We start from the raw sequence: 24,162 nt of genomic DNA on the forward strand, positions 1-24,162 counted from the left end.
TGAGCTGCTCTGCAGAGTGTGTTAAGGTAAACTTCAGACATCGTCATGGTTACAAGACAGTTGAATTTGCTGTCCATATGTCCGCTGTGTGGACTATTTTTGGAAAATTAGACAAGGTAAGCATGTCTTTTTTTTTTTGTAAACATGTTACAGTTCTCTGCTGGGATAATAACATCTAAATTCATATTTGCATAGATGAAAACATAAATTATTTGGAGTGCGGACCTGTACGTCCCACAGTTAAATATGTGGGCAATTGTGCATGTTATGTTGAGTGTCCAGAAATAATTGGTAATATAATTGGTTGAGTGAAGGGCTGTAAGCCTCACATCAATGTGGGCATTTTAAAACCAGGACGGTCCAGCTGAGTGTCGCATTTAGGCCGACTTCTAGCTGCATGGCATGACCATGACATATTTTATTGCTGTCATTTCATTATTCGCTCACATTGTTTCCTACGTTCAAAATAGATATCCTATGAAAATATTTGTGTTGAATATTAATGCGTAACTACTCAAGCCAGAATTTGTCTGGTAAATGAGGTTGAAGCCATTGCAGTTTCCTTGTGTTTATGTATGATTAGCATGTCTCACAGCCAAGTAGCCTATGTGGGCATTTCTATGTTGTGCACAGCGCAGTTATATCTTTAGTCCACTACTTGAAGGGCAGGTTTGTAACAGGTTTGGACAAAATGAGCATTATTAAGCCTATGCAATAATCAAATATTTTTATAGGTCCCCAGTAGTCGGAGCTCTAAGGTCATATAGTCGGTCATTTAGTAATGTTCAGGCTGTTAGGTCTACAGTAAGCTGTATGGCTGTACTGAGCACCACCGTGCCTCCAATGCGCTTGTTGTCTTGATATGCTCCTGAACCTTTTCCCTCCACACCGACTCACGGGAACACCGACCCCTTGGTGTTCCGGGACCTCATCATTTACAAATTAAGCACTGCTGTCAAACTGCTGCTGATGGCTGCCGCTGCTACTCATTCCCAACACCGTTCATTAAACCACCAAAAGACCTTGTAATCTTTCATTTAAAAAGAAAAACAAAAAACGGTTAACTCAAATGTCAGTCATAGGAGCAGAGTGGGAGAGATGGATAATTTAAGGCCGGAAACAAATACGAATTCACCCACTCTGAATGCATTACCATCAAGCACACGCACCGTGATGACTCAAACATCAGTTTGAGATATGAAAAACAGGCACAGGCACACACACACACACACACACACATACACACACACACACACACACACACACACACACACACACACATAAAATAAAGCCTAGGGACCTCATCTCTTCATCTGATTTGGGTTTGGGTGATTGACTGATTGATTGACTGATTGACTGATTGAATGATGCACCTCATCAATCACAGAGAATAGTTAGTTTGTTGTCACCACAGCTAGAGATTCTCCTCATTCTCCTGGTTTATGTCCAACCAGAACCTCCCACTGTGAGCTGTGTTTGTGTGTGTGTGTGTGTGTGTGTGTGTGTGTGTGTGTGTGTGTGTGTTTGTAAATAGGTGTTAGTGTGACGTCCCATGGCGGGAGCGTGCACAGAGACACATTTTTCTTGTCTGACATGAAAATAAATTTCACTTCTTCTTCTGTCATTGCTCTCCTGGTAGCCTACATGCACAAACAAACAAGTAACACACCAAGATTACAGCTGCCACTCTTCCTAAGACATTTGCGTTTCTTATATTGCAGAGTTTCCCAGAGAGGCTTTCCCTCTTGAGAAGCATTCTGTGAGGAAAATCCAGCATGAAGCAGAAACCTTCTGGGAGCACTAACAAGTGTTGCCTTGTTAGGTCTTGGAAGTCACTTTGGGGATGCTGGGCTTTCACTTATACACTATACCTCCAATTTAGGCTAGAGGCTCGGAGGGTGCTGGTGAGGACTGATTTGGTCTGTTGGATGCCAAATTGATTCATCAGCCAATCCTAAGAAACGAGCAGAGCCAGAATTACAGGGAATTTATTTTCCTTCTCTGCCTGGGTTCGTGAAATTGACGGTTTATGGCAGACTACGGATTTTATGCCAGACTATTTACAGATTTTTAGTCACGCATGAATCACTGGAGCCACATGAGGAGGTCTCTCTCTCTCTCTCTCTCTCTCTCTCTCTCTCTCTCTCTCTCTCTCTCTCTCTCTTCCTCCCTGTCTCACACTCTCTCTCTCTCTCTCACACACACACACACACACACACACACACACACACACACACACACACACACATATCAAAAAACAGTGATAGGAGGAAAGTCACGGTGGAAGACGTGATGCCAAGTGACACTTGCTGGAAGCCGTCTGCAGGATTGGTGCGCGCTAACAGCGTCTCCGCTACAGGCTGCAATTACATAACTTCACTCCAAAACTCGGCTTTGGATAAAAGTGCGAGGAAATGTGTTGCTGCCCTAATCAAAAGAGGGTTTAGGAACGATAAATTAAACCCACAAGTAGACTGGCGAGCCGATCGAGGCAACAGTATGTTATTATTATATTAGTATGCCATTTAACTTCATCCATGCCCTCAGACGCGCATTTTGGCAAAACAAACCATGAGGATTTCAGTCCATAAACCCGTCGCATCACGAGGCTTTCAGCGCGAGGATGAAAATGGATTTTATGTTATTATGTTATTTTCCTCTTACCTGCATGTTTTCTTGTGTTGTGGGCGACACTGATGGTCTGGTCTCTCTCTGCTGAGTGTTGTCCGCTCTCCCTGGACCCTCACCTCCAACTGCCGCTCCGCTGGATGCGAAGGAATGTACACACACTGGAGAGAGAGAGGAAGAGGGGAGGGGGAGAGAGAGGGAGAGAGGGAGAGAGAGAGAGGGAGAGAGAGAGAGAGATGGTCGAGGAAGGGGGTCAGCCAGAGAGGAAGCAAGTGGACTTTTATCTTTTTATAGCCTAATGATCCAATGTCAGGCTGGCAGCGGATGTAATTCTCTTAATGTAAAACTAAATATTGCGACACTTCGCCTAGATTGACTAATAGGCCTACTTGAAAGAAGCCTCTTAAAAAATGAGACACAATCTTTATTGTTTCGACCTTTCTCATCTCTCTGCTGCCGTGATCATTGCGGCCAATTTGGGCACGTCAAGTAGAGAAAGGTCCTTATGCGTGCGTGTGCGTGCGTTCGTGTGTGTGTGTGTGTTCTCTGTTGGTAAGTCTGCGTGATTGGTGTGTGAGTGATTGGTACAGAAATGCAATTAAAATCCTGCCGGTGATTCCTTCTGCGCTCGGTGAGGAACTGAATCAATTTAGGCGACCTCTGTGATGCTGCCCGGGGCAGAGAGAGAGAGGGAGAGAGACAGAGAGACGAGAGAGAGAGAGAGAGAGAGAGAGAGAGAGAGAGAGAGAGAGAGAGGCCGGTTGCAAGGGTCTGAATAGCAATCACGCCAGGTCAAGCATCTCCGCACATCACGTTGATTGCATAATGAACAGCGAAGCAATGTAAATAGCCTGCAGGAGGAGTGAGGAAAGGCCAGCTGTCGACTGAAACAGCTTCCTATTAGCCACCTAGGCTGAAGACACATTTCCACATTTCTACCGCTGTCTGCTTTCAAATGAGCTTGACAACAAAGGTCATTTTGAGCAAATATTAATATGAACAGTTTCATTCTAACACGAGTTATTTGAAATAAATACATAAATGAATGAATATTACACCTAGAAAATGATGCTGGGTGTAGTGGTAAATAAACCTCGGGCTGTTGATCATCATAAGGCTATCAGCAACAAAAAAAATCTATGTTTTTTTTTTTGGAAAGCATTCATTTTTGTACCCCTCCCCATCAAAAGCCCATTTTCTCTTATCGGTTCAATATTACTTACCATGATGTATAGGCTACTATGATTTTACCTCATAAAGATTCATGGCAGCCTAAGAAGGTGTCTCTAGTCTGCAAATAAAGTGGGTGAGCTGGTGGGTTCACCCTTCACTATCTCTGGTTAAATTAACCTTACACCTTTGTTTAGAAAAAAATATATAATCTGTGTTTTAGACGTGTTGACTGATGAATTTCAAGAAGCATTTTTTCCCATATGAAATCCTTCATATGCATTCAAATCTTCAGATAAATGAATAAACAGGAGAATTGAAATGTTATCTATAAAATACAGATGAATGGATGTCTTTTCAGAGGATGGAGACGGATCCCTGTCAGTTTGAATGCGAGCTCAGCAGTGGATTCAGACTACTAGTGATGGGATTGTCCTGCATTTGCCAGAAATGCCTTGGGAAATCTGGATAATGTGGCGGACGTGGCTGCAGCTAATGTGTTTACCCTCAGTAGCGACATGGGGCAGATGCACTCTGTTATCCTCATTTCGTCCACAGCAGAAACAAGAAGCCACATGTTTGTCCTCTCTCTCTCTCTCTCTCTCTCTCCTTATCTCTGAAGCAACGTTTAAAGTGGATTTATAAAATCTCACTTCCTTGTCAGCATCCTTGTCCTTGCCTCTTACATTATCTCTATCTCGCTCTCTGCCCCCCTCCTCTCTCCTTTTGTCTCTCACTTTATCTCTAAATGTATCTCTTGGTATCCCCCCCACCCAACCACACACACACACACACGCGCACACACACACACACACACACACACCCACACACACACACTCAAGCACGTAATATCTTTACAGTTGACCCCACACAGATAATTGGATGTACTCATTAGGTGAGCATCGTTCAGAGGCCCATGAAGACGGGCTGCAGATGTGTGAGTGAGTGAGTGAGTGACTTATTGAGTTATTGAGTGCACACTTGGAAGGAACACACACACACATATACATACATACACACACACACACACACACATATACACAAAAAATCCGCTTTTACCCCTCTGCTGGTTTCTGTTCCTCTGTAGCCTCACGTTGCTTAAACTCTTCTCTTCTCCCACTTTCCCTTTGTTATGAATCCCATGTTCAAGCCATCCATTCCACCCACGCAAGCATACACATACACACATACACACACACACATTCGATTTGTCTACTTCGTCGTGAGGCAGGATAACAGTTATCAGTAGAGTGAATGGCTCAGTAGGAGAAACAATCAGTGTAAGGGTCACTTCCATCTGAACCCCAGCAGCTCACACAGAACAAACAGGATGGAAGTCGGTCTGGTCGGGGAGAGGCGGCGGCTCCCCGATCCCAGGGGAATTCAGATGGTTGAGTCGGCCTTTTGATTCACCTACTGGTTCCCCAAGGGCGTCGAGAGCTTCTGCTGAGGAGGAGAGATCAGATCTGACAAACAGGGACTGACGCTGAGGCAAAGAGAGACGTGTGATGCTATGCAGTGACAGCTGCACGCTCATCCTAATCCCACCATTTCAAGATCGTGAGTGTGTATGTGTTTGTGTTTGTGTGTGTGTGTGTGTGTGAATATACACAGGGTTGCACAAATGTTTGACAGTGAGAATGAGTTGCAGTGGTCCTAAGACTATTTTTGTAAATTAATTGATGTGATTGTTGCTTGACTTCTCACATGGATACATATTCTGCCACATTATTTTTCTTCTCTACAGAAAATGTTCAATATTTGGTACCAGTTACAGAAGGAGCAAGGGAACCCCTAGTTCATTATCAAATAAGTCTCACAAAGCAGTTATAACTTTGTTTTAAGCATTGATCAGATTAGATTAGACTGAATTTACAGTCTATTGCAAAGTTTGACGTTGCTTTCTCCCCAGTACAGTTAAAAGTTAAAAAAAATAATGGCATACACGAGGCATACAAGCCATACAAGAAATACAAGATATGCAATAACATGAATGAAACAGTAGAAGGAGCAAATATGCTAATAAGTTGCTTATCATCTAACAGTTCAAGATGCATGCAACATCTGTATGGAGTGCTGTTTAGAGTATCAATCCATTAATTTCAAGTCTTTCAGTATTTGGTGTGTTCTTTGTAGTTCTTTGAAATACAATATATCTCACTGGGCTTTCAGCTGTAACCTGATTCAAATTATCAGCTCATGCTCATCGTACCAGTGTGTTCAAAATGAAAATCAACAGAACTGTTTGAACTAGACATTACCCGATGAAGCACTGTTGCAGCAGAGTAATACACTTTTGTGCTGTTTCACAAGCTCAAGGCTGCACCATTGAGCTAATCATAAAGCCAAAATGCACACCTCACCTTATTGGAGTACTGCAAAACAAAATCAGGTCAAAACCCCATTGAAAACCACTTGACACCCAAATAATTTCTGTTCAATGTGATTTTACCAAGTGCTGAATCAGGGGTTCACTTAGTTTTTTCCACAGTTGTGGAGCTAAATGTTTGACCATTTTATTTATTCAGGAGAGGAGGTAAAGTGAGTGGCTGGAACTGACATTTTTGTGTTATTTGTCATATCACATCAGCCAAACAACACCCTCCCCCCGACAGATTAGCCGTGGATTCACACACTTCCCCCCTTTGCTGCTGTATACTAATGAGCATGAATCCACGTCGTGCCTGTCAGCTCGTACCACAGAGAGAGAGGGAGGGGAGGGGAGGGGAGGTGCGATCATCAAAGCTCTGTAAAATCCTGTCTCCTGCAGGCTGGGAGAGACACAATGGAGATTCCTCAAGAAAAGGCCCTGCAGCCGGGATGATACAGTTAATTATTTGCTCTCACCTTGTTTTTCCTCCTTTAGAGCAACAGAAAAAAATACACACCCCACACACACACACGCACACACACACACACACACACACACACACACACACTCTCAGGTGCACATGCATGTACACACGCACACCCATCTACACACATGCACACATATGAGCACACACACACACATACCAGCACCAGCTTGAGAGTAATTCCCCACTCAGAAGGATTTCATGTTTCTATGGAGAACAATGTCTATTTTTAGATCATGTTATAAATAGTTCTTTCTGTGGCTCCAACATTTGCATTCACGTCTGAATGTAGCCAGCAGCCTTATATTATTTTCTTATTCCTATCTGTCTCTATAGATGTTATTTTTGGCCGAGCACCGATTTATCTCTTCTCCGACTGTGTGTTTGTGTGTCTCTGTGTGTGTGTGTGTGTGTGTGTGTGTGTGTGTGTGTGTGTGTGTGTGCATGAATGAGAGTGCACGTCAAAATCAAATGAACTGGGATTTGTCTCAGTGACACTGGTGCTGAGATATATGGTCACAGTACATACTGACACCCATGGGTGTAAGGATAGCACAACCTCACAAAGTGTAAATGGACAGTGCCAGACTGTAGAGTGTTTGTGTGTGTGTGTGTGTGCGTGTGCGTGTGCGTGTGCGTGTGCGTGTGCGTGTGCGTGTGCGTGTGCGTGTGCGTGTCTTATCTAACTGTAGCACATGAAAGTTCATTTCTGGTTTGAGATAGAACAGGAGATACGAGATGTTTGTGTGCGTGTATGTGTGTGTGTGTGTGTGTGTGTGTGTGAGGGGTTGTCACATTCATCACTAGACCTTCCACAGACCTCCTTTGACCGATAAAAGGACCAAAATCTTCAAGATAAAAACCATATTTCTACACAGAGGAACAGTGTCATACAGCTAAAAGAATGTCCTCAGTGCCATGAGACAGACAATAAGGATGATTTACTGTTCACTGAAGCTATTTTCAATATGCTTGTCAGATAGCGTGGTATCTTGATGTTTTAAATTAATATAACAAACGGCCAACCAAAGGCCAGTGTCCAAAGGCAGCCGACCTTCACTAGAGGATCCTGCGCTATCATTTATTTCAGACTGATCCTGTTAATCCATGTATTTCATCAGCGCGCTTTAGGAAGTGGACACAATGGAATGGAGGGACATCAGCGACTTATTGTGGAGGCGGGGTGGGGGTGAGGAAGGGAGCAACTTTGTAGCCGTGGAAACAGTTGCTAAGTAGCGAACCGAGGGATCCCTGGACAGAGAAGGACAAAGATCGAACTGTGATGGGGAGCAAAGTGCAGGAAGAGAGACTGGAGAGGAGGGAGGAAGAAGCATCTGACTTGTTTAAGATCCGCTGAACTGGACATGAGGGAATTCGATTAGAATTTGTACAGCATGAGCAAAACTGTGTATGTGTGTGTGAGAGTTGGTCAAAAACAAATAAGCGGGTTGTTTTGATGTTTGCTTTACAATAGCTCAAGGTAGGTAGAGGACCAGAGCACTTTAGGCTCAAATATGCTCATGTCTTCACACACTTCACTCCCTTTTCTCTCAACTCTTCCCTCCACCCGCCGCTCCCCTCTGCCTATTCCCCATCCGCAACATTTCCTTCTCGTTGCTGTGAAATCTGAGTGACAGAAAACAGGGACAAAGAGGACATCCCATTAATATGCTAATCCATGCGGGTATGACTTCAGCACGCATAGCATAGTCTGAACACATATGTGTTAACCGTGAGGCGCACTGTACAAAGCACAGCGAGGAAGGTGATGTGAATGAAGGGATGCTGGGTAGAGCTCGGAGCCTCCCATAATGCACCATAAACAAGGTGAGAGGGAATCCCCATGTCCATGTCTCTACTGAGAGCAGAGAAACACTCTATCTACATCACACTGCAACAAAAATCTTTGCAGAAGATGGAAACACACTGGAAATAATTGACAGCGCGGTATATTTGACACAGAAAAGCGGGTGGAGCATGTGTGACTGGTGTGTCCTTGCCATGTGCGGCCTCGCTCGCTTAGTGCCGGCATCAATAATCTATGGATCTTGCTCTTGTGGAGGGAGAGCACTAAGGGCTTATGTAAGAGAGTGTCAGGTCTGAGTGTTGGGATCGACCCTCGAGGACCAGACGGACTGACAAGCAAACACACACACACACACACATGCACAGAGTCTGTTTATTGTGGTGCTCTGAAGAGTCGTTGGTCCATTCTGTGCGCACATGCAGCATCCAATGGGCAGAGACACACTTTTACTGTCAATATGTACTGTATGCCTTTGCATCTTTCTTCTGTCACTGAAAAACGGGTTGAGATTTTTTTTTTTTTTTTATGGTGGCACTTTCACTGTTTGAAATGTGTTGGAAACATGTCTCTGTGTCTCTGGGCTCCTCAGCCTCACTGACCCAAGGGATGAGCAAGAACAACCTGCTCTCCTCTTTCTCTATAAATGCACAGCGCTCACTGTGCTGCCTCTGCCTCGCGGAGAAAGATAGAGATAGACAGCCAGAGAGAATGTTTCATCCCATTCCCCTTATCTCCCTGGCCAAAATCCCCTGCCTCCAGAAAGTAATTTAAAGGCCAGACAGAGACAGAAAGAGAGAGAGAGGGTGTGAGAGAGAGAGAGAGAGAGAGAGAGAAGAGAGAGAGAGAGAGAGAGAGAGAGAGAGAGAGAGGAGGAAGAGAGTGGGGTGGAGGGGGGTTGTTGCAGGAATGCAGCCTCATGACTGTATAATAGAACTGAGATCAGGTTCACCAGGCTACATCCTAGCCTGTCTACCAATACTGTATATACAATGCAGAAAAATTATGCTATGGGGGGGATATACATAAAACTTATAATAAATGCATGGGCTGAAACTATTCAGGAGCCTGGAGTATATTCTTAGTTTAGCAAACAAACTGTTGCCTCTGTTAAAGGCCTGGTCAAACAATTATTTTCATCAAACTATTGATGCATGCACCAGGAAGCCACAATAACCTGCTGGCAAAGGTGCTGTAGGTTATAATATTGAAACAGGAGACAGCATGCAGCGATAAGTAGGATATTTAGCCTTGCATATCTGTGGTTTACAAAATTCAGTTGTGGCATCGTTGTTTGAATGGGCAAAATGAAATAAAAATGAAATAAAAGTGCTGTCTCCAGTAATGGCCTCTCAGATAATTGGAAGGCCGTTGTGCTCGTTCAGACAAAATAAACACCTGGCCCACTGTTGTAAATAGGTTGGTAATTATTGAATTTTGGATTACAAAATGATTGTAACCCATTGTGTGCAACATATAATTGAAACTAAGTCAAGTAAGAAATATATAAGATATATAACTAAGTCTCAAATCCAACATAGGGTTGCATAATTTACCAATACACCGCATTTGATGTAATGCTTTACCAATGAGACACCAAATATTCAGTTACAGCATGTTCAATGTGCTGAGTTTCAAAATTAATGGTTCAAAAATGGAAGCTTGTGTTAATAGCACTAGGGAAAAAAGGAAAAGAAGATGTATTGTATTACTGGCCTGGTTGTGTCTAAAACTGCTCCAACCATTACTGTGACACAGAGTGAACACACTGATATTATTTGGCATCATAAAAGACGTCTGGTACGGTACTGAAGGCTAAAACTGTGGCCTTTTCCAAAGTAGAAACCCTATTCCAAAGATCAGGTTGAACCCGCTTTGCTTTTTCCAGGAAGTAATTAATCTTAACCTGGATGGCTGTAGTTAATTAAATATTGAGGCAGCTTAAATGGCTACGCTGTCGCTCTGTTTTATCGGTTCCACAGATGACAGCCCCACCCCACCCCTCCTCTGACAGTGGCTCTATCAGGTAAGCTTAGGCTACAGTAAATTGCATTATAGAGAAAGCCATAATGGACCCATGGGCACAACTCGCCTCATGATTTTACTTAGACACATTTCATTACACAGTAGGAAACTGGTGGTAGCACCTAGTCTGGATTTAGACAATTTAAAATAACATTCAGGTATTAGGAATCATGAAATATATTTATGAAATATATTTGGCATTAAAAAAATAAGTCCCCCCCCACCCCACCCCCACAAAAAAAAGCATTAGAAAAATCCTCTTTTCCTACTGCGAGCTTATTGGAGCGGAGTTCAGCTCTTTCAGCAGATGAGTTTTGATATCCCAAAGGAGTCTGGGATTACACTGGCAGGCGATCGAATGCGAAGTTATAATCTGCTCTGCCTTTGCCGTCCTCCTTTGGGCTGTTTTGAAACCTTTATTTAACCAGGGGGGTGAATTAAGAACAGATTCAGACTTCCAGTGGTGGCCTGGAAAAGGGCAAAATGCCTCTTGATGGGGGCAGGGATGGGCAAGGGATTAAAATAAAACGCAAATAGAAGGCTGGACATATAAGGACATGGCACTAACATGTCAGTGCTTAGACAAACCACAGTAAAGGGAAATAGATGAGACAAAAAGTATACAACAATATGACAAGAAGCAGCAGGATAGAACAGATACAAGCTGGCGGCAACACATTGGTAGAACAGGTACATTTAGGCCTACTATGTCGTTACAGACAGGCGACTGACAGTAGGGAGTCCTGACCACTGCCAGATGTGGCTGCCAATCAGATTAGGGCTTTGCAAATCCCAGACTGCGTGGCCCTAGGCTACCTATTGAACTAAAGCGGAGTGGACACCGACTAGCTGCAGACAGACCTCTGCTTCTCACTGTTACTGCTGGCTTTGTGTTCACTGAGTGATGTAAGTGGATGAACTCTTTGAATATTCAGTGGTTTATTCAATTTGCCCAGTGACCTGCATGAAACACAGACCCTAAAGCTCTGAAACTGCATGTCTCTGAACTAATAACTTCTGTGATGTAACCTTCCTCTGAAAGCTATAGGGCAGGTGGATTTACACTTCTCTGGCTCTTTGAATATGCAGCTGAGTAACTCATGAGCCAAAATGAGACCAAACAAATGCCATGCCAGAATAGCTATATAACAGTCATTTGAATGCAAATGTATTATTTATCAAATTAACACTGGGCAAATAACCCATGCTTTCCATTTTGAGCAATAGAAAGAAAATCCATTTTTGTTGCTCGAATTCATCTGACTTTTATTAGCAAAATGGAAAATTAAACTCCAGAAAACTTACTTTGTATAATTAGAGACTGATATGGCTTGGAAGGTGAACAGAATGATATGCACCTTCACATAGTACAAAGTACAAGCACAATGAGCCAAGAGTAAAGTGAAAAGTAGGTAAAGAGCACCATCTAGTGGTTGTACTTTGTAACTCTTAACACAAACCTCAAACTTACATTATCAGCCTATAGTTAAGAAATTTTCTAGAGTTTTATGGCTCTTACCTTCATATGGGTTGCTTACAATAATGGTGATCTAAGAATTGCAGCTTACTCCTTTGCACTCACTGTAAAACATTTGATAAAAGCATCAGCAACATGACCAAAATGCTAAATGTTGACGTTTCACAGTATTGCTGCGGTCTAAAACAACTATATACACAGCAACTTTTAGTTCCACAAATGTCAGAAATACAAAAACAACAGTTTGGAAACAACTTTAAGTATTTATTTGGGTTTTGAATTAATGAATACAAAAACAATTGGGGTGGGTCGACAGCATGAGACCACAGGAAGTATTTACAGACGCGTATCTACAAGTAGGAATGGGTTACTTGAAATTTGTTTTCCCAGAAAAAAAACAAAAAGGTAGAAATAGAGAATCAAAGGCGGAGTGAACAAGTGCTGAACTTTCCTCTGGGGCCATCTGGGCCACAGACTGTCTGCCATTCTGAACAACAACTCAGAGCCAAGTCGCAGAAACTTAATCGCATAACAAATTTGCAACATACTGCAACATTCAAAATGGTGACATTGGTCTGGATATAGAAACTGACACTGCGCCTCCCACTGTGGAATATTTGCTCACAGACGGGAAAAGATCAGATATCACAGAGAAAGTGGGTCAGTTGACCGTGATGACATCACTGCAGCCCTTTCTTCACTCAAGATAAGTCCCCATCGCCCACTTTTCTCCACTCTCCCTTTTCGGTTCATTGGAAACCAGATTTAAGAAGCCTCCTCGTCGATCTTGGGCGCCAAGTAGTATTTGACATGTCCCATATCAGCAATCTTGTACTCCACCACTATATGAAGAAAACAGTCAAGTTAGGGGTGCGAATCTACATATGTAGTAAAACAAAGACTAGACTGGATTTTGTTTACTGATTACTTTATTTGTTTATTCTTTCTTTGTTTTTAGCTCTGTAGTTCTTCTTTGAAGAGTGTGGTACAAGTGAAATTACCATTACTATTATTATTTGGTAGTCATTTATCGAACCCGACGGCTTAAATGTGAATGGATGCACTTACCGAGGGGGATATCTGCAGACATGCTGAGGATGACGGTCTTGGACAGTGGCGTGGCCTTGGTGAAGAAGTTCAGGTAGTTGAGGGCAAAGATCAGCTGGACGGGCTCATTCATCTCAATAGTTACCTAAAACAAGAAAGTGAGAAGGGGAAAAGGTTAAAATTAAACATGTGACATCAGCACAGCCAAATACAAAATTCTTCATCATTCCTTTTCGGGACTAGTAATACACTAAACTGGGCTCCATGCATCAATAATTTATACTCACTGCCTCTTCCTCTTTGTCTACATTGCTGGTCTGGGACAGCTTGATGTTTCCGGTTCCCAGCTCTCCAGTGGCAGAGAACTTGACTCCGTCCTTGGCGCAGGAGATCATGACGGCGTCGCCAATCTGGGACAGGTCACGGCAGATACGGGCAAACTCCCCAGAGGGCATTTTCACCACACAGCTGTACTCCTGCTCCTGGAGGGACGGACAGATGGGTCGAGTCAGCAACAGAGCATATGAAAGGCACATTGGGGCAAAAAAAAAAAAAAAAAGATGGAAAGGCCAGATTACTTACTGGAATACCCAGCTGCTCCACATCCAGGTCCATTAATTTCATCTCATAATCTGAGACTTTCTCTTGGTCTGAAAGAGTAGAGAGAAAAAAGGAATAAATATATAGCCTGGTGCTGAAGCAACACAGCCATGCAGCAGGGACTTCATCAAGTTGATATATGCTGCTATAACGCATCTAGTAAAAACCGTAATAGGAAACTGGTTATAAATGTAATAACTCACTGAGTGTCTCAAACACAAGGGCGAGTGTGTCTGCATTGTCTTCTGCTCTGAGGGTGATGATATCTTCGTTTCCTGCACACTTCAAGATTTTTGACATACTGTATGGGAGAGACGGGAGAAAAAAATTACTACAAACCATACACAGTAAAATGTGTCATCTTCATACATGGACAGCTTACAAAATAAAATCTTACACCTTGCAACAATGTTGAGAAGCTAAAAGCCTTGTTCTGATTAACATTTTGAATGTATATGACTTGAATGCAGTGTCAGTGTAAACTAGATAATATTTGGATAATAGGTCGGATCCTAATGCATGTGTCGAAATATCAAAGTTTATATCAAATTCCATCCGTGGGGCAAAAAGCTAAGAACCCATTAGTACCAGTGTACAAAGACTGCAGTGACGCAAGCGGAAGTGGTCGTTCCCGGGTTCAAGCTAAATTCCCGCCAACCTCCCTGCAGTGAATTTGGCGCTCAAATGACGTTGCTAGGTATCTCAATGTAAAGTGTCACACTGCAACAATAGGTATTTCTACACGCCATAAAACCTCACGTTAAACTACTCAACTAATCTGTTTGCAAAACGTTAATTTGATTTGCTTAACTACACATATTGACAACATTTGCCACTAAAAAGTACTAGAAAGGCATGCCCGGGCAACTCCAGCAAGATGGCTACTTCTTTGTAGGCTTTGGTGACTGGCCAACAAAGCTAACAAAAGCAGACACTGCAACGAGCTTATGGCATTTGTATTTGCAACTTTTTGGTCGCCAGAAAACTACTAAATCAAATCAAACTTTGATCATGTTTACATCGGGGGAGAAACTCGCGAGATAACTTCGACTTTGTCATGACGAAATATGACAAGCTGACCTGTCAGCTAGCTAACGTCTGCAGATGCCACAAGTCTATTTTGAGAGCCGACTACTAAAGACAAGCCTTCTGTTTCGCGTCGTTTAACCACAACTGTCAGAAAAATATGTTATGTTAGCTAACTGCGCTGTGCTCCCCACCTGCTGAGGTTGACTCCCATGGCGAGGTTTCTGTCGCAGCGGTAGGAGTCGAAGCCGTCGCTCCGGAGTGTGAGCTGGACCAGGGAGACGTGAGAGGAGTCCATGCTCTGCAGAGAGATGCCGGACGAGCTGACATCCCAACACGCCTCTGTGATCAGGTCTTTCAAAGCCTCCAGCACTTTCTTCAGGATGGAGCCCTGGACCAAGCGAGCCTCAAACATGGTGGCGAGTTGTGTTTGTGTCTGCGTCAATTCAAAGATGAAAAAATAAAAAGACCTCTGTCGTGTCTATTCCTCGAAAATAGAGGCTTCTGTGGCAGTTCGAAGATATCGCCGAGCAGGAGAGGTTCCTTTAAAAAGTGCAGTCTTTGTATTGTAAGCTAGGCAAGGTGCTACACAGCTGACACCACTCTCACTGCAGAGAAAAGAGGTAATGTTCTTTAAGCGCGCGCTAACGTCAGATTTTAATAACTCGGCGTCACCGCGTCATTTCCGTTTCCTCGTAGGCGCCTTGCGTCTGAAAAAACTGGACCCTGATTTTCGCCATTTTGGAGGGGTCATGTAAGCACTAAGGAGCGGTTTAATAGGTTGCTTTTTGTCAATATTTGTGAAATATACAAATAAAACAGTGTGTCTGCATGTCCTAGAGAAGTCTTACAACGTCTCAAATCATATTATCTAAGATCAAGGCCTTTAAAGATCCTGAATACAGCTAAACAAAGCGATTTAAGTCTTATTCAGTCTTAGACATCTTAAAGATGTTTTTTTGTGCTCTTATTCCTGAGAGAAATTAGACTCACAATATGTTCTCAAACGTAAACAACTGTTTAGGTATTTTTTTTATGTTTAAGTTTCATAGTTAATTCTAACTGCCATTTAAAACTTCTTAAATCCAACTTAAAAGCTTGCAGACACCCTGATAAATGAAAGCACTATGTATTCAGAAATCTAGTCTAAACCAAACATATTGCTATATGGCTCTCTTCCCGTTTCTGTGGACAGTGGTGTAAATACCCCAGAGGGATGCTACTCTTGTAGAAACAAGTCTTACATTCAAATTGTTATAATTAATAAACATGTTATGTTAAAAAAGTCCAAACTCACAAAACATCTTTTTTAGTGTTGTGTTCTAAGGGTGGTTGGTGAGTTAATTTTTGACAAACTTGTAACATTTCATATGCAAAACCTTTTTAACTGCTGCCTACAAGTGTTACATAAATGCAACGGAGCAGAACTGTTAAAGTACAGCTACATCAAAACTGTAACCACATCTCTACTTTTTTTTTTTTTCTTGACAGCCAAAATGACCCAGCTGCCTCTTCTCTTCCCAGTAGTAATGATGTATAATATGCAAACTCATGCGAGAAAGATGTTACACTGAAAGAGCCGTGACATTTGAAAATCTGTTTTATTGATCAGTGAGGAGTGCTTGATCTGACCGGCACACAACATTAATCACACAACCGCGTTCCCGGTTTCACACACACACACACACACACACACACAAACATGAAAAAGGAACTACTTCACCCCTGAGTATATTGATTACAGGCCACTTAAGTTGAGAACAGGGACATTTGACACTGGGTGTAGATGGGACAGATATTACATCATCTGAGAAAAATTAAGAGTTAATTCTACAAACAGGATAACGTTGATCTGAGGTATTCAGGAGTGTTAGACACGTGTGTGTGGAGCAAGATGTTATTTATATTTGGACGACTGTGCAATTTGTGTTGGGATTGTGTGTAGAGGACAGACCATTCTACATATGCTATTTGTATACTGAGATAAAGTATCCGGTTAGAGACTGTTAGACATGATGTAGTTGGTTGCCATGGCGAGGATGGGGGCTCCTGTTGGCACACCGGGGAAAGGACCGCTGGACCCAGCGATGTCAATGTGGGAATACGGCAGAGGCTTGTCAGAATCCACACCATACTGTTTTAGAAATACAGGGAGAGCAAGCAGGGAGAAAAAGAGAGGGATTTTACAGATTACCCATTGCACTTTGGCCACATTATATTGTGCCCATGTACAGATAAATAATATCTCCTTCTGAGCGTGTTTGTGTACCTTGTCGAGCCCCGAGGCCATGATGAGGAAAGCCGCTGGGGTCTGATGTCCTCGGGGAGTAGCTGAGGACGGCAGGTTGTTGCACTGGAGGATATCCTCGTACTCAGACTTCCCCTTGTGGAACTCGTAGTCCTCACGCCTGATACTGGACACCTCGAACACATCGCCCAACACTTCTCCAGCTGCACGGGAGAGAGGGGATGGGGAGGGGGTGTTAGTGCAGGGATCCACATTATTTACACACAGAGCGTGTTTGAGTCGGCACTTTGAAACCACTGGCTGTTCCACAATATCTGAACAAATGTCTGCACCGCCCCATTTTTGCATTGATGTGACTATCATCTATCCACAATCAGAGTGACGGGTTGCTTTGGGTCTCAGGAGGTCGACGGGTGTTGTCTACTGTCCTGACTATATGCAATTTTTTATGCATTTATTTATTTAGTTTACTTAATGATTATATTTTATTTACTTATTTTTATTTTATTTATAATTGTATTGTAGGTTCGAAACAATTCTTGTTTGTTCTTTTCATGTTTGTGCTTATTTGGTACAGTTTGTAATACCAAAACTTGAATAAAAACTGACAAAAAAGCTCAGATGAGGTCTGTTGAGATAATACTGAATTCTGATTTCTATAAAAGGAAACCAGGTGTTTTGTGTTCAGTTCGCATGGCGCTTTGTGGTTTAATCTGTGTCGTCTTCTCACCTTTCTGCCACTGAGTGGCATTTCCATTGCGATGGGCGGGTCCATTATCCATGATGATCTACCAAAAGAGATTCAGAACTCAGCAGAGTACAGATGATTTCTACAGGGCTGAACTGTACATGCTAATGTTCAAACATAAACGTGCGTGGGTCAGTTGCACTTGTAGAAAACCATGACGAACATGGGATAGCGGCACTCCAAAAATCAACAGTAAGACTTGGTCTCAGTTTACCATTTTTTATTTTGGCTTCAAAATGGTAACCCGAGACCAAGTCTTGCCGTCTTCTGGATTTTTGGAGTGCCGTTATCCCATGTTCCTCATGGTTTGCTTCATGTTTTAGTGATAGCAGAGCACGCAGCCAAAAGGACCACAAGAGGGAGCGTACCTGCTCTACATTTTAAGTTGCACTTGTGTTTGTGTTGCAGCAGTACTCACAGAGTAGTTGGGTCCCATGGCCCTGATGGCATGGCCAGTCAGAGTAGCAATAGTGAACAGCTGAGGAGAAACCTCGCGTACTGCCTACAGAGACAGACGAGGTGATTACGAAGAGAAGGGATAAAGGTGTACAGAAGGGGAGGCTGTATAAATGAGAGTGAACAGGGAAGTGTAGTGGGATGCTCTGACCTTCTCCTTCATCTCACAGAGCAGGTCCACCATGACCATACGTCCCTCGGCATCAGTGTTTCCCACTCTGACTCTGCGACCCGCACGGGAAACCACCAGCTCATCAGCCACATAGCAGTCTGAGAACATGCACACACACACTCAATGTCCTGAGAGAGCGAGCTACATTACAGATCTCACACCAAGGGAAGGACAAACAAGAATACAGAACGTAAAAACGGATTACACTGACCTGCACCCACACTGTTCCTCACCATCGCCATTGTGCCTACCACCTTCAGATGCTTTGGCCTCAGCTTGGCTAAGATCTAGACAGCGACAAGGGGATTAAGTCAATGCCAGTGTTGTAGACAAGTCACTAAACCTCAAGTCTGAGTCCAAGTCTCGTAACCTCTTACTCTCAGGGTGGGGTAAGAGCATGCAACTGAGTTTTTTGTCAACTTCTGCCCAGGGACAAGGCCTACAGTCCGAGCAGAACTGGAAGAGAACAGGCTGAAGTGTTCTTTATGGCGCTTTCCTCTTGAGACCAAATGAGGTCTTGTGTGAAGATAAAAAAATAACCCTCTTCAAATTTTTCATTCTCTTTGGTCATGACTAATCAACATCCAAGTCTGAGTTACCCAGTGTTGAGTCCAAGCAAAGTCCCAGATTCAAGTCCTGAGTCTTACAAACAGATAGGAGAATTTACTGGGCAGGATTAAGAAACCAGAGACTTATGAGTCAGGTGCAGGAGGGATAATTTGGGATCAGGAGGGATCATTCACCTGGAAGAAGCCAGCGACAGCAGCAGCTCCACACTTGTCCCTGTGCATCCCAGCCATGAACCCTCCAGCCTTGATGTCAGCTCCACCAGTGTCGTAGGTGATGCCCTGGAAACACGACATAAGGACCGACCAGTCAAATACAGGTACATGCCAATTTGTGGCTTATACCTTAAAGAAAGAGTTCATCCCAAAAGGAAAATTCAGGTGTTATCTACTTCGAAACTCCATTGAAGTTCGTCGGACGAAACACTCAGCGAGTTAGCTCCGTAGTTCCATCTCAGCCTTCTCCCAAACTATTGAAGTTAACAGGGCCATCTTTTTACAGCTCCAAACAAGCATGAAATGGCCATTAAATTTCTCTAAACAGCCTGTGCATCACAATGCAAGTGTTTTGTAGCCAAAGGACCCAAAAGTCCAATATTTACCTCATTATCTCCTATACTTTCCTCACTGACAATGCTGCTTTTATGTACATTTTATGGACAGTTTTATGGACATTTTATGCTTTTTTTCTGTAACAAAAAAGATGCCTCCGTGAACTTCAATAGTTTGGGAGAAGGCTGAGATGGAACTATGCAGTTTCGACTGACAAAGGGTGAGTAGAAGCTGACTAAATGTTTCTATTCCTTTAACCTTTTTGTGGTCTTACAGTAGAGGTTTGAAAAGTCCCCTCTCACCTTGCCCACCAGCATCAGAGTCTTTTGGATCGGTCCATCTCCACAGTACTGGAGCTTGATAACTCTGGCCTGGTGACGAGGTACAACTATACGAGAAAGAAACCATGAATAAGGTTAACACAAGGAAAAACACAGAACCTCGTTAATAACTCGGAAAGACAGAAAAAGATGTTGGAAGTGGTTCTCCTACCATTGGCACAGCGGTTGACCGCAGCCAGACAGGGATACTCCTTCTCCAGGACCTTTACGTCGCTCACCACTTCCACCTGGAGAGGAATGAGCACAGACACACTCTGACATCTGCAGCCTCAACCAATCAGTCAACAAACCAGAATCTGGACATTCAACATACAAACTGGCTCGAAGTGCCATCAAAGAGGCTTATGGGGGGCTGTTGTAGTGTCTCAAACTGATAACACACATAATTGTACTGTACTGTGATTGTAATTCTTCGCTGGTATATTTCTCTCTACCCACTTACCCACTCTTATGAGACTATACGGACTGTGCACTTTACTCTAAAAATAGAAAAAAACAGGCTGATGTGTTTCTGTAGGGTGAAATGATTAGTCTATTGACAGAAAATTAAATTGATTATAATTTTGAGAGTCGATTAATCGTTTAAGACATTTATCAAGTAAAAATACCAAACATTTGCTGGTTACAGTTTCAAGATTTGCTTACTTTTCTCAGTTTCATATCATTAATAAAAATGAATATTTAGGTTTTTTTTGGCTGCTGGTCAGACTAAGTAAGCAATTTTAAGACATCACTTTGGGCTCTGGTAACATGTGATGGAATTTGTCATTATTTTTGACATTTTAGACTAAATGATTAATCAAAAAAATAATAAATAAAAATCTTTAGTTGCAGCCCTAAGGCACAGAATGCAAAAAACAAAACCAGACCTACCTGCACAGGACTGTCCCTGAAGAGGTCCTGCACGTAATCAGCCACGCGAGGAGCAGCCATCCGCTCCGGGTCTGAACCACCGATGTCACGGCACGCCAGTCTGAGCAAGGGAGAGGAGAGGAAGGAGGATGGGAAGGGGGGGGGGGGGGGGGGGGGGACGGGTGTGAGTGAGTTAACGACACAATGTGAGAAATTTCAGCAGGGGAATGGACTGTCTGACTCACCTCCCGCTCTCCAGAGCGTTGGCCAGATCCACCAGTTTTTGTCCCTGGGCGTCCTGAGCCACCCACAGCCCCAGAACACACACCTTGTTCGGGGTGGGCTTCACGTTCGCCTCCCTCACCTCAAGAGGCTATTTGGGGGTGTAGAGATTGGAACAGAAATTAGATTTTTTGTCAGCGATATTAATTTTTCTCATTGGGGAAATGATGAGGAGTTATTTAGGGCACAAAGGTGTGTGTTTTCTCACCATGTAGAGACCGTGAAGGGCCCCGAGCACGGCCACCAGGGTGCTCTTTTCGTAGTCCTGGTGAGTAGGGCAGACCAGCAAGGGCCGCTGCATTCCTGCTTTCATGGCCCTGAAAGGACACAGAGATGAGCAACACAGCACAGAAACCTGGAATGAACCAGAAAATGACGGGGGGGAAAAAAAGCTATTAAGTGCCATTTTCTCCACAGTGCCAAGACTGACCGTTTGATGCCATTGACCGCTGCATCACTGAAGCGCCTGACATCATCGTAGTCACGGTTTACCGGGCCGGTGGAGGCAAACACCAGTCGGTTACCAGGGAGACCAGGGACCTTCAGGACCACCACCTCCTCCCCCAGACCGCTGTCCACCTAGAGAGAGAGAGAGACATTGAGAATGTTAAACGTTTCTCTAAATGTTTGTGGGTGTGTGTGACAGAGACATAATAAGACATATTTTGAAGTTTGTGACTCTGAGAGAGAGAGGGGGAGAGAGAGAGAGAGAGAGAGAAAATATTTTTTGTGGGCAGGAAAAAAACTAAAATTTGCTCAAGGTGTGTGGATGGGTGGGAGAGACTGGGACAGACATAAGGAGAGAAACGTACAGAGCTGTAGTCCTGCAGAGGAGCTTTCAGACACTCCAGCTCGGACGGCAGGGTGTCATGACTCTGGGTCACCAAGACGATGCCGTCAAAACTAGAGAGAAGACAACACTGTCACCTACTGCATCACAACACTGTCTGTTCAAATACAAAACAACAACCAACTGAAGACAAAGCACAGCACTTCTTCTCCTGATACTCACTTCTGGTTCTTGCAGTCAGTGGTCCATTCGACTGGCTGGACGCTGCACAGAGAAAACACAAAGTCATTTCCTCTTTTATCAGTAGCCTTAGGGTGGATTAACCAACCAAGAAGGATTCATTTATTTTAAACTGGATTAAATTATAGTTTAGCAGTTAATTCTGTTGCACCAAACTTTAAACCTAGTTTAAGATTAAGCAGGTTTAAATTTAAACCTTTGTTACAGTGTAATCGCGTTTGGCAAGATGATCAACTGTACGTTTTAATTCAAATTTAACAGCACCTGGGTAGGCTCTTTTTTTTCCTTTTGACTATACTACGTTTGTTAGGCATATTGACAAAACAGCCACATATGATTGGTTGTTTGTTATTATTTGTATAATCTTGGTTGAAATTATTTAAATTTAGGTTTAAATCATTAATCTTGGTCCTGATTAATTTGAAATCTGGATTAACTCGTTTTTAAAACAGTTTTACTAAACTCTGATTACAACTTAAACCATGCTGGTGCAGCCCAGCCTTACGGGGTTAATCAGATCTCAGACACACAGACTGATGCAATAACCTTAAAGTCTTATTCCTGTCACACCTTTTATTCCTGCTAATGCAGCGTTAATGATAACGGAGACTGGGGCAAAGTCTGGAAACCCGCAAGACCTTTGACACCTCAAGTCAATTCAGCCTTCACCAAAGAATTTGGCTGTTGATTTTGGTGTCTCAGTGCAGCATAACCAGACTTTGTACCTAATGTGGTCTTTATAGACAGCAGTGATTTGCGGATGATGACTATGTTATATAACTTAACTAGTTTATTTTTCGCTAAGCTATCCAGCAGCTTTTTGCTGTTTCCATATTTTCACTCGGGTTTTACATTGAAAAACTCAAATTATTTGCTAATTGCCACGAAAACAAGGAAGTATAATCAAAACAGAAAGTAAAGAGTAAGCTAGAATCTCTCTATCTGCCCTTCTAGAGGAACTGAATCCAGAACTGGGCAGATCTGTCTTGTGTCCAAATCAGCAGATTTTTCCACTTCTGGCTTTGATTGCATTAACGGCTGAGAGCTTTAACCATCACAGATTAACGTTAGGACTGAAATCAGATTAGAACAAATGAGAACAAACCTGACAATGGCTTCACGACAACATAGCTAGCTGTACTACAAACAATTAACTGTTATTGTAATACAGAACCAATTCCTTTTCTGTCTCCTCATGCATTCATTCATAAAACACACATGGCAAAAGGAAATACATAGTTAGAAATACATGTTTTAACAGCGGAGAGGCGACAGCAGACAGATAAAAGCAGTAGTGAAGCTTGCCTGGTGCACATTGTTGCCCTTCTCCTCCTCCGACGTCTGCAGAGAGAAAAGGATAGCTGACAACCGGCGACGGTTCCTGCACTCCTCCGGCTGTTCACGTGATTTTGGAGTTGCACTTATGCTGCCTTCACGTGCTCATCCGAAGCTCGTAATTTATACCTTTTAAATCGTAAATACGGGCCTTTGCTCGGAAATAATAACAAAACGGAACTTGTAACAAATGTAACTTGGTTTTATGGTGGCTGTTTTATTTTAGAAATCAAGCGGTAAAGTGCTACTTTATGCTGCAGCTGCTCACTGAAGAGGATAAAATGTCAAATATCAAGTAAAATCAAACTTGTAGCCCTTCACCACACAACATGTCTCAAACGACTTTACAGAAAACGAACCCAACTTGTCGACAATCAATCACAAAACAAAAATGATGCAGTCTGCAGACAAAATAAAACACAAGGAAGGAAGCATAACAAACAACAACGCACAACACACGAAACCAACCTTGGACCCTCAGTGAAGAGGAAGGAAAAGAACAGGGGAAGAAGAAGAAGGTAAACGTCAGCAAATGATGAAAGGATGAAAAGGTTACGCAAAGGATGAAAATAAAAACATATAAAAAATACTAATAATTCGTATTTAGTCGTATTTATTACTTCTTTGGGTCATTCATGTACGCTCAAGTCGTGATTGCAATATTTCCCACAGCACTGGAAGGCGGCATTGGTGATTAGCCGTTCTTACTGCCGGGAATTGTAGTTTTTATCTGATTCGAAAACGTGAAACGGGGCGTTAATATAATTATTAGAGCAATGTAACTATTATTTCTCTACATTATATGGTAATAATAATAGGCTGCGCTTTATCGTTAGCGCTGGATACTTCATTAAGTTACGCTTTGACAGTTCTGACCTCACGTACTACAAACACAAACCCGGAAGTGCATGCCCCTACAAGTAGTGGGTTTTGTGCAAAACAGGAGAG

General features: G+C 42.9%; 3 protein-coding genes across 4 annotated transcripts in view; all 3 read right to left on the reverse strand.

The window, feature by feature from the left end:
* The window catches only part of kcnip3b (Kv channel interacting protein 3b, calsenilin), a 38,121-nt gene extending 35,383 nt beyond the window's left edge, over positions 1-2,738 (reverse strand). For both annotated transcript variants that reach the window (XM_071536859.1, XM_071536858.1), the window contains exon 1: positions 2,665-2,738. In XM_071536859.1, coding sequence (XP_071392960.1) covers positions 2,665-2,670 — 6 coding nt within the window. In that variant the 5' untranslated portion in view covers positions 2,671-2,738. The remainder of the gene's footprint in view (positions 1-2,664) is intronic.
* Positions 2,739-12,202: 9,464 nt separating this feature from the next.
* Positions 12,203-15,254, reverse strand: pcna (proliferating cell nuclear antigen). Its single transcript, XM_071536865.1, has 6 exons — positions 14,827-15,254; positions 13,810-13,907; positions 13,589-13,656; positions 13,294-13,488; positions 13,028-13,151; positions 12,203-12,801 (listed from the first exon to the last, which is right to left on the reverse strand). Exons 1-6 carry the CDS (start codon positions 15,045-15,047, stop codon positions 12,725-12,727), a joined length of 783 nt encoding a protein of 260 aa, XP_071392966.1. The 5' UTR covers positions 15,048-15,254; the 3' UTR covers positions 12,203-12,724.
* A 960-nt stretch (positions 15,255-16,214) lies between these two features.
* LOC139658722 (putative aminopeptidase W07G4.4) lies at positions 16,215-23,270 on the reverse strand. The gene is made up of 16 exons (XM_071536875.1): positions 23,185-23,270; positions 21,862-21,903; positions 21,662-21,752; positions 21,280-21,428; positions 21,058-21,166; positions 20,813-20,940; positions 20,589-20,688; positions 19,867-19,942; positions 19,677-19,762; positions 19,000-19,104; positions 18,468-18,543; positions 18,236-18,354; positions 18,047-18,130; positions 17,611-17,668; positions 16,902-17,083; positions 16,215-16,766 (listed from the first exon to the last, which is right to left on the reverse strand). Exons 1-16 carry the CDS (start codon positions 23,193-23,195, stop codon positions 16,629-16,631), a joined length of 1,554 nt encoding a protein of 517 aa, XP_071392976.1. The 5' UTR covers positions 23,196-23,270; the 3' UTR covers positions 16,215-16,628.
* Between the last annotated feature and the right edge of the window lie 892 nt (positions 23,271-24,162).

Source organism: Centroberyx affinis, unplaced genomic scaffold (assembly GCF_046629955.1).
Source record: "Centroberyx affinis isolate AG114_WGS23_722 - 3 ecotype Tasmania unplaced genomic scaffold, CSIRO-AGI_Caff_v1 ptg002953l_1, whole genome shotgun sequence".
NCBI lineage: Eukaryota > Metazoa > Chordata > Actinopteri > Beryciformes > Berycidae > Centroberyx > Centroberyx affinis.

Coding starts and splice junctions, on each gene's coding strand:
- pcna (XM_071536865.1), bottom strand. CDS start 15,047: ATGTTTGAGGCTCGCTTGGTCCAGGGCTCCATCCTGAAGAAAGTGCTG. Junction 13,908..14,826: donor ATGGGAGTCAACCTCAGCAG/GTGGGGAGCACA, acceptor TCTCCCATACAG/TATGTCAAAAATCTTGAAGT. Junction 13,657..13,809: donor CCTTGTGTTTGAGACACTCA/GTGAGTTATTAC, acceptor CTACTCTTTCAG/ACCAAGAGAAAGTCTCAGAT.
- LOC139658722 (XM_071536875.1), bottom strand. Junction 21,167..21,279: donor GCGGTCAATGGCATCAAACG/GTCAGTCTTGGC, acceptor GTGTCCTTTCAG/GGCCATGAAAGCAGGAATGC. Junction 17,084..17,610: donor TGCCACTCAGTGGCAGAAAG/GTGAGAAGACGA, acceptor TCTCCCGTGCAG/CTGGAGAAGTGTTGGGCGAT.